This window comes from Coptis chinensis, chromosome 4 (assembly GCF_015680905.1).
Source record: "Coptis chinensis isolate HL-2020 chromosome 4, ASM1568090v1, whole genome shotgun sequence".
In the NCBI taxonomy this organism is placed as follows: Eukaryota; Viridiplantae; Streptophyta; class Magnoliopsida; order Ranunculales; family Ranunculaceae; genus Coptis; species Coptis chinensis.
In genome coordinates this window covers 103,820,571-103,830,729 of record NC_141459.1, presented here as the reverse complement: position 1 = coordinate 103,830,729, position 10,159 = coordinate 103,820,571, and the positions used below count along the sequence as shown (strand labels likewise).

At 35.7% G+C, this 10,159-nt stretch overlaps 1 protein-coding gene across 2 annotated transcripts; it reads left to right on the top strand.

Moving 5' to 3' along the window:
- The first annotated feature begins 5,959 nt into the window (after positions 1–5,959).
- Positions 5,960–9,376, top strand: LOC147506490 (protein neprosin-like). Of its 2 annotated transcripts, none has more exons than XM_086604263.1 (7): positions 5,960–6,100; positions 6,721–6,807; positions 7,130–7,390; positions 7,910–7,972; positions 8,147–8,200; positions 8,683–8,829; positions 8,903–9,376. In XM_086604263.1, exons 3-7 carry the CDS (start codon positions 7,178–7,180, stop codon positions 9,275–9,277), a joined length of 852 nt encoding a protein of 283 aa, XP_086460389.1. In that variant the 5' UTR covers positions 5,960–6,100; positions 6,721–6,807; positions 7,130–7,177; the 3' UTR covers positions 9,278–9,376. The 2 variants fall into 2 exon arrangements, with proteins under 2 accessions (XP_086460389.1, XP_086460388.1); XM_086604262.1 differs by having other exon boundaries at positions 7,802–7,972.
- The last annotated feature ends 783 nt before the right edge of the window (positions 9,377–10,159 follow it).

Genomic DNA, 10,159 nt, shown 5'->3' with positions numbered 1-10,159 from the left:
CTCATGTATCATCGCATTATAACAGCATCCTGCTGAGCTGATAATGGTTAGGTCAATATTGTAATAGCTGGGTTTCTCTGGACATCATCTTGTTGGTCACAGGGTTTACCCATTCTATATATGATCACTGTTTCTATTTCTGTTTCTATTGTTTATCGCCATGAACAGCTTATCTCTTTGGCTTCATATAATTTGGATTTGGATAAGAATTGTTATGTTATCAGATGCCATAGCAAATTAGAATAAGGGAGTTGACAACATAAGGCCTTTCATACATAGTGGGTGCCATATTTCTTCAGTTTGTTAATGTAACATGTTTGTAACTATGACTTCTCTGATGATCGTGATTGCAGCAGCTTATCTGATCATATCAATAATAAATCAGCAATAGTTCTCCCATATGAATAAATTATACTTATATCCTAAGTGCCAGACTTGAAACTAACATTTGAAAAAGTTACAACCACAATAAAAAAGATCTATCCAAATGAAACAACAACTAATATCTTTAATCGTAGAAACATGTCTGAAAACTTTGTACAAAAAATATCAGAATTGTCCACAGGAGTAAAATTTTATACCAACAGCCAACCACATCCATTAACTAAACTGTTGACATTACCATGACATATTAATAACAACATAATTCTTTCCTAACCATAAGACTTCATTTAACGCCACATAAAACTTTATTGAACACCCAAAGCTCCATCCACATCCAACAGGTTTGCTTAAACCCCAAAAGCCCAATTGTTTAGTCTCTCGAGGTCGCCTTTTCCTCTAGGGTGAAAGTGTGAAACAATTTGTTGCGGTGTCGTTCACCCTCTGTCATGCTAACTCAAGCAATCTCTCAATCTCTAGAGAAGTTACAACTTGGAGAAAATAACACATACAATCAACCCAAGCTAGACCACAATAGTAGCAAACCCAAGGGGAGAAGAAACGACATTATGCATATAGAATGGGCACTCAGCCAGAGTCCCTTGATCATACCACCTAATCGATTGGCATTGTGACTCCTAAAAATAAGTTTGACATACCTAACATTCAGAGATTGCGAATGATGCAAAGACCACTGTAAAGCTTTACATAGCAACAAAGTTAAAGAGGTACAATCATAGGCCTTTTCAAAGGGAAGAAATTTGCCAAACCCAAGAACAAAGTATCTATTGGAATATAATTTAAACATGATTAGTTACATAGTAGCACCTAACAACTTTTGATAAGCAAAAAATGATACCTAGGTTTATGTAGTCATAACCAAGGACTGAGAGGCTAGTAGACAACATTGCATCAGTTGTGAATCAAGTATGTAATTATGGTAGTGGCTGGAAGATAGTATCGCAATGTCTTGGTCTTCGGAAGCTTTCTAAGTTTGTTAATGCCCCGTCAATGCCTTCTTTTTGTTGTTGTTTGTTTGGGGTGAGTTGTTCTTATATGGTGCTTTTGTTCATAGGGTTGGTAAATGCACCTATCAAATCTCCTTCCCATGGGTAGATATCAGAGAAAGCAAGTGATCTCTTGCATTATCTCTCTCACTATAATAAAGCAAACGGAGGTTAAAATATCACCTCCACCTTCATGGGAGAATAATACTAATCATCATTTTAGATATATCCGATGCCTCAAAGTATTAACCTAGTTATTCATATCTACTGACTCTGAATTTCTACAATTAGATTGGTGTCCTACGAAACTAAACTTCCAAAACTTAAACTTACAAAATTAGATTGGTGTCCTACAATCGCTATGAACAGAATAAGCTCCATAATAGAAGAAACTTTCTAATGGCAATAATAATGTGTAATCTTTAGTTTCTTTAAAACAAAAAATCTATAATTTGTTAACCGGATAGATGAACAAAAAAGAAAGTAGGCGAACTATCTTAATAATATTTGAATTGCATTAGTAAGCAAAGTAAAAACAATTACCAGCCATTCTCGGTGTCCTTGAAGACCTTCAATTTCTAGAAGTTTTACAACGACAAACTAAGCCTTCAATCCTTGTCGTAAGTTTTCAAATAACTTACTAATATATACTAAGAGTAACTTCGCTTGCACAGGTTAAGAGGTTAAAATGGAGTTGTATATTCGTGATCTCACTCTACAAACTTATTCTTGTCAAATATTCTTTAAAGTTCTACACTCAGAAGGTCTCACAGATAGGCATTTGGGTAAAAAAAAAACCCATAAGCTAAAAGAATGATAAAAGCAAATATGGACTACTCAACCAATTTAATGGGTATAGAGAAACTACATGGGTATAGTAATTTTTCATGAAAAAACTAATTGAATGAGCTAAAAATAACTTAATGAGCATTAAATAGATGAATATGTATGGAAAATATTATAGGTTCAAGTTCTTGCAAATAAATGTCAAGAGAGAACTTCTTGGGCAAGAAATACAGATTTTCAAAAAAAAAAAAAAAAAAAAAAAAAATAGCTACTCCATTGATGGTTACTACTTGTGACCATATTCTTCATTAAATGTGTCTATCCAATATTCAACATTGATCTGAATAAGTATTTTAATGGAGATGAGGTTAAAGAGATGGGTGATTCTGTGAAGTCTTGTTTGTTGGATGATTCATTAGCAGACAGTGTTAGAGTATGATTCTGAGATAAGGCAAAATATTCATATACCAGAAAGGGCTATAGAAATTACTCAGGCGAAATTAAAGAAAAAAAAAAAAAAAAATAAAAATCAAGCAAATAGTCTAGAAGAACAGGCTGCATATAAGTAGATACCTTGAAGCCTGAAACATCCCATGGAATTGAGCATGCAGCTAATTACACCATGTGTGCAGAGAAAGAAGGCGAGTTTTTAGTTTCTGATTTAGTCTGGGGTCTATTGGAGTGATCAACACGAAAGATTCCTTTGAAGAACTGAGTGACCCCCTTCATTGATTGACTTTAGATAGCTTTTCTAGATAAGGGGGACTTCCTTTAGTCTCAGCGGAGAAGTAAGAGGTTTTGAATGAGTGAGCGGAGAAGAAAGAGGTTCTGGGTTTTCGTTTTAATTTTGTGGGCGACTCTTCTTAGTTTGTGCAACTCTTCTTAGTTTTCGCAGTTTTAATCCTGATTTATCGTAATTAGTCTGGACACGTGGACACTCTAGCAACGCTTTCTCAATTGAGGAGAGGAGAGCTATATATATATATATAAAAGATTTCGTATAACACTTGCAAGAAAGAATAATAAGAGAACTCGATTGGTTTACTCCTAGAGAACTATCCTCCAATGTCAACTCCGACAATTATCAAACATAATGTGCTTATGGTACAAATTGCTGAGGCTTGAGAAAGAACAGTGTAGTAACAGTGCAGTGAATCAGTAGTTACAACTTAGAACGAGAACGAAGTTAAGTAACAACTTAACAACAAGAGACAATAACAATGGATTCAAAACTGCATCAATGTTTATTTAAGTAATCACAAATTCTTAGCGAAAAACTCGGAATCTATTCAAGTGTATAATAATGTCAATCCTCCAATTAGAACACGAGTGGTGGTTCAGATCATGCTAGCACAATTTTGGGCTGCTTGGGACTTGCTTTTAAGACTTCAGCTAAGTTCAAACGTCCAATAATCGTCGCCCCTCGCCAGCTACAACTGATATCAAGACACAATGAGCTTGAACATATTGCAAGTAGAGCACGAGATACCATTTAATGGACCACACCTGATAACAAGCAAGCAACACAATTATAGGCATGAAGAATCACAAACCTGAATGTGATCATTCTGTGCAATCAATCCAACTCAGTTCAGACAACCTAGGTGCAATACCATGCAACACAAATTAATTTATATTAATATGATGACATCTGCAAACACTACCTCCAATAGAAGCATTTTAATTTCATTTATATAAGGGTTTACTGCAATGCTCTCTGTTTTTCTCCAAGTTCCAATACAAGAGAGTGAAGTACTGGCCTAAAAGGGTGTACCGCCTATGCAGAGGAAGATCAGCAGAAGGAGAACTTTGAGGAAGGCAGAAACATATGGCGCTTCTAAGAAAAATTGCCAGTCGAGACCTGTTTCTCTTTAAACAAATAAATTTTTTGGCAATTAAGTACATTTAACCTTATCAACAGAAAAGAGGAACACCCGCCCACGCCCTTTGGATGTGTAGGAACCTGGTTGCTAAGAATAGTGCCCTTTGTTCAAACTTTGATGACAAGATTAGGAGCACTAGTTTGAAGGTATGTCCTCTTCTTTTCTGCTCACTCTAGTCTGACAAGATTAAGTTACCAGTCTCAACTCAATTGCTTTATTGGGGATGCCCTTAGTTAGCAAACTTGGAGTCTACTTGTAGGCTGTAGCTTTTGTGCCTACGCAATTTTTTTACAAATGCCTTGCGTACTGCAGATTCAAGGAGGGGGAAATGCTGGAAATGCTTTAACATGTGCTGCTCGTTTGGGTTTGAATCCAAGGCTGATTTCTAAGGTTTATAACATTTTTCACTATAAGTTGTTTTTTTCCCTGTATGATAATATTCTTTATATGTGTACGTTTCACTGGTCCAATATTCCAGAGTAAGTTTTTCATATGACCAATTGCATTACTCTTTTGTTAACAGTACAAGAAATTTCTTTTCTCTAGGTTGCTGATGATGCACAAGGGAGAGGTATTCTTGAAGAATTTGAAGCTGATGGTGTTGATACTTCTTATTTTGTGGTAAGATTCTGATATGCTCATAAATTATAAACCACCCAAAAGTAGTCAGGCTGTTGTTGGAGACTTGCAACTTCAATTTTCATGGCCAGGTAGCCAGGCTTGTGCCTATTAATGTCTATATCCCAGTGCACTCCGATTGATTTACACAGGAACAGTAATGAAACCTTTAAGCTCTCTAAAAATTCTAAAAAATCTCGATGTATCCACATATCAGTACGTATGTAAATGAAGGTATATATCTATCGCTGTGGTTGGTGTATCTGGTATTCTGGTGACTTAGTCAAGTGAGCCTATGTGAACGTTCTTGAGTTTTTTTTTTTTTAGGGGTACAATGATTCTTGCCCCCTCTACTTATAGCTTCTGTCTTCTTGTGTTTCTCTTCTCATTCTCTTTGTTCTCCGCCCTTTTTTTCATCTTCCTATTCCTCTTCTTCTCATCTCCTACTCTTACTACGCTCACATACCCTATGCTATGCAGTAATTCTAGTTATTTGTAGGTGGGCCTGGGTGGACTATATTTGTATATACATCAATGTTTTGAAAACCGAACCAATAATCAAATAATTTTTTGTTAAAATGGTTCAACTAGGTTCAATCATGGTTCGACTCGGTCGGACCGATTGATGTTTATTTAGCAAATTTTTTAATAATTATAATAATAAAATGAATAAATACATGTTTTAATTCAATATTAATTGGTATTATATATCAAAATAAATTTCTTATACAAGAAATACATAGTAGTATGTTGGTTTGGAGTTTGGATTATCTTGTTTAGGTGTTAGGTTCAACTCCCCACATTATCAATTTTTAAAAAAAAAAAAAAAAAAAAATAATTATATAAGGGTGATCCGGTTCTCCGGTTCAACCACGGTTTAAACTTAGGCGGAAGGTCCAACCATAAACTCAAGTTTTAACTGAACCGAACCGAAAATTTACCGGTTCCGGTCGGACCCCGGTTCAACAACCGGTCCGGTCCGGTTTTCTAAACACTGATAAACAGGCCCAAAGAACTTACCCGCGTTTCTCGCAACTTCTTTTTTCAAGACAGTTATATGAAGCAAACTGATCACTCACTTTTTCTCTAGTCCATATCTTGTCCAATTTTACATAACTTGCCACTCAATTCACTCATGGATTCTTCTCTGACAAACCCTTTTCATCTTCACCTTCATCACCATCCTCAGTTCTCGTTCTCTTCTTTACAAAAACTCAATCATCACTTCCACAACATGTGAACATGAAAACTTTGTCTCCAAGTTCCAACCTCTGTTTACTTAACCAGAAAGTTACTAGTGTTTCAAATTCAAGTTACAGTCTTTGCTGTTTCAAACTCAATTCATGTTGATGTTAAGGATGAGGAGAAGATTGTTGGCGAAGGAAGAGCTTCTCTTGATGGTTTCGCGAATTCTATAGTTCCCCTGTAAGTATCTATTTAAGTACTTGAGTGTGTAATTTAATGTTGTTGGATTTCATGGACTATAGATTTCTGTCTTTAATTTAGAAAGTAATGCGAGAGATTTATTTCTTTATTTAAACAAAAATTTCCTAGGCATGGATTTCTTTCTTTAGAAAGAATTTCCTAAAGTAGCAGCTTCCCTCACCTAAAATCCTGGTTCCGGCCGCCTCCTCTTTGTCATGTTCTTATATATACTAGTAATGGTGTTGTAGACATCTCATATTTTCTTAACCGCACTGAATATAATATGGCAACATTATGGACAACAAGGAGAGACTCTTCTTTCTCTGTTATTGTAGTCATGTGCATTGTTTTCATAGTTTTCTTTAAAGGTTGTTCAGTAGTGTTGGCTTTGAATTACACTAATTATAAGAGAGTAAGTAGCTTGAGAATTGAAAGGATCCAAATACACTTGAACAAAATTAACAAACCTGCGATTAAGACCATTGAGGTATATATTGTCCTTATTTTTGATGATCGAATTTTATTTTCGGGTTGATCGGTTGATCGTATCATCATACATGGTTCGATCTTGTGTTTCTTCATGGATGTGGTTATTTCTTATGTTTCATTGATCTGTGTAGAGCCCAGATGGAGATATAATAGATTGTGTTCGTAGACACAAGCAACCAGCTTTAGATCACCCTATTCTAAGGAACCATAGGATCCAGGTAAGAGAACTTTCATCTTTTTCTTTGTTGTGTGTGTCTGTCTCTCTCATCTCTAAAAATAGGAAAAGGAACAATATTTGTATGATAGAAAAGTATGAAGTACATAGATTATCTGACCTTCCCACCGCAACAAACTAGCTCACCCAGTCACACTGACAATATTATGAAGGGGCTAGTTCATTGTGAAAGATCACATACGGCCACGCTATTATATACCTCATTGCTGAATTTAAATATAATGGCCACACAACGTTAATCCTATTTTCTGTAGTCCTAGTTTACTTATATTTTTATGATTGTAAATGATTTATGTGATTATCAGAGGGTGCCACCAGAAAGGCCGAGATTTAAAGTGAGTGCTGAAGAAAATATGATGAAAAATTTAACTGGGAGTGAACATGCATGGCAAGTGTGGCATCAAAGTGGTGATAAGTGTCCAAAAGGGACGGTTCCAATAAGAAGAAGCTCAGTGCATGACGTTTTGAGAGCAAAATCTTTGTATCATTATGGGAAGAAACCAACTAGGCTTCATCTTGATAGACATGTTGATGCACCAGATGTGGGCAGTGGCGATGGCCATGAGGTATATGTAATTTCTGGTTCTCCTTGTACGCTAACATGTATGTTCAACAACAAACCAAAAGAAGGGCCTCACAATATAATTACTTTGATCATATAATCATATCCACAAGAGCTGGATATGAGTTTCTTATTTTATTTTATTTTTTATTTTTTATTTTGGGGGGTGTGTCTAAAAGACGCTATCCATAATATGTAAGATAAGCAACAGTGTGGATTCGTAGTGATGGTTAAATCGAATATATCTAGCTCAGTTACCTAGTGACCTAGAGCCATTACATAAAACTCAGAAGTCAGAACACCACTACGTATAGTTTTCACTTGATGTAACTGTTAAACTTTGTTCTTTTTATCAAGCTTTGAGTTTCTTATTAATTTTCTATCTTTATGCCCTTGATTGTGCATGTGTTAGTAGCATGCATTTGCATACACGGGAACATCGCAAGAAATATATGGAGCAAAGGCTACAATAAATGTATGGGATCCAAAAGTAGAAGTGGTGAATGAGTTTAGTCTTTCACAGATTTGGATTCTCTCTGGATCTTATGATGACTCAGGTCTCAACACCATAGAAGCTGGTTGGCAGGTTCTTAACTTCTTCTATTTCATCTCGTTTAATTTGCCTCAATAGCTATTACATACATATTACCCATTATCCCATGTTTGAAAGTTAATGAAAAGTACTAAAATTAATGAACCTTCAAATGTGAAAAGATTCACTTTAAGAACATATTTTGAAGCTGTGATTCTTCTTGGTCAGGTCTGTCCGCAGCTTTATGGGGACAGTAGACCCAGATTATTTACATATTGGACGGTGAGCTCTCTTCCTCTACTTGATATTTTATTTTGAAGAATCAGGTGACCTTGCCCAAGTATCTGGTTACAACGTGCAGCAGAACACTTCGTGCATTTTCAGTATATGAGACAGACGCTAATAAAAGCCAGAAATTATATAATAGATAGTTAAACTTACATGACATGCAAGTGCACAGAGTAATGGAGTATTTTGTGTCGCAAACAAGTTTGACTACTACTGAGGAATGTTTCAAACGTTAATGGTGTTCTTGCTCATAAAGGATTACTTAGGCCTAGGTGGGGAAGGGGACCATTGTCCCACGTACGCATCTTTTAGCTATAGGGAAAACCGTGCTGGAATTTTGGGTGAACTTTTTCAAAATATGCACTTTTTGAGAGTGTGCACTGTAAAATGTTCCGCTCGCATTTCTTTTAGGTTCAGAGTTATTTGTTAGTCGATTAAGTTATAATAAGCTAATAAGATTCTCTGTTATATTACAGCGTGATGCATACCAAGCTACGGGCTGCTACAACCTTCTTTGTGCTGCTTTCGTACAGACCAGCAACAAGATTGCTATTGGAGCTGCTATATCTCCCGTGTCATCTGTCTCAAGCAATCAATATGATATCACCATTGTCATTTGGAAGGTTTGTCGATCTTAATTCTATGCGCAGCATCTAAGATTTTTTGAGCAATTTTGAAACGCTAGATGCATTACAGGATCCAAAACAAGGATGTTGGTGGCTGGCATTCGGTGACACAGTTATTGGATATTGGCCAGCAGAGCTTTTTACGCATTTAGCAGATCACGCAACCTCGGTTGAGTGGGGTGGTGAGGTGGTGAACTCGCGGTCCAATGGCAAACACACATCCACTCAAATGGGTTCTGGCCATTTTGCCCAAGATGGGTTTGGGCAGTCCAGTTTCTTTCGGAACCTTGAAGTTGTTGATGCCGATAACAGCCTCAGCTCAGCCCAGCACATCTCAACTGTTACCGCGAACCCCAATTGTTACAACATCAAAACTTTTTATAGTGATGGATGGGGTACACATTTTTATTTTGGGGGCCCTGGGTATAATCCACAGTGCCAATAGCTAAATTTAGCGTTAGATTAATTATTTAATTCTTGTAATTAGTTCGTTCGATCTGACAAGATCGATATTCTAATAATGGTGCTTTCACCATTAAATGTTTTTGAGGCTGGTTTGTGCATCGGTAATTCTCACACATCAAAGATCTCAAGACCATCGTAATTATAAAAACACATAAACTCGCAGTTTTTACTTCAAACTTGATTTTGTCATACCATATTTCTTCCATACGTATGTTCCAGTCTTTCAACTGTCTACCTCATTAATCATACAATTATTTTTTCGCTAAATCTACCGAACGTATAAAACTCTAATTGACATATGTTATAAAAAGTGACATAACATTCAAGTATGACATATATAGTGTATTAGTGTCATACTTATCAGTGATTCTAGCGTTAATATATACTACCAAACGTATAAATTGAATGCTTGTCGCATATATTATAAAAAGTGACATCACATTCGAGTATGACATATATAGTGTCATATCTATCAGTGATTCTAGAGCTTATGATATACTACCCAATGTATTTTATTGACATATATTAAAAGGTGACATACAATTCGAGTATGACATATATAGTGTCATATCTATCTGCGATTCTAGCTTATAAAACTCTTATTGATATATGTTATAAAAAATGACATAACATTTGAGTATGACGACATATATAGTGTCATATATATCAATGATTGTAACGCTTATGACATACTACCAAATGTATAAAACTCTTACTATCATATATTATAAAAAGTAACATAATATTCAAGTATGACATTTATCTATCTGTGATTGCTACGCTTATGAGACCCAACATATAAAACTCTTATTGACATATTTTATAAAAAGTGATATAACATTCGAGTGTGACATATATAGTC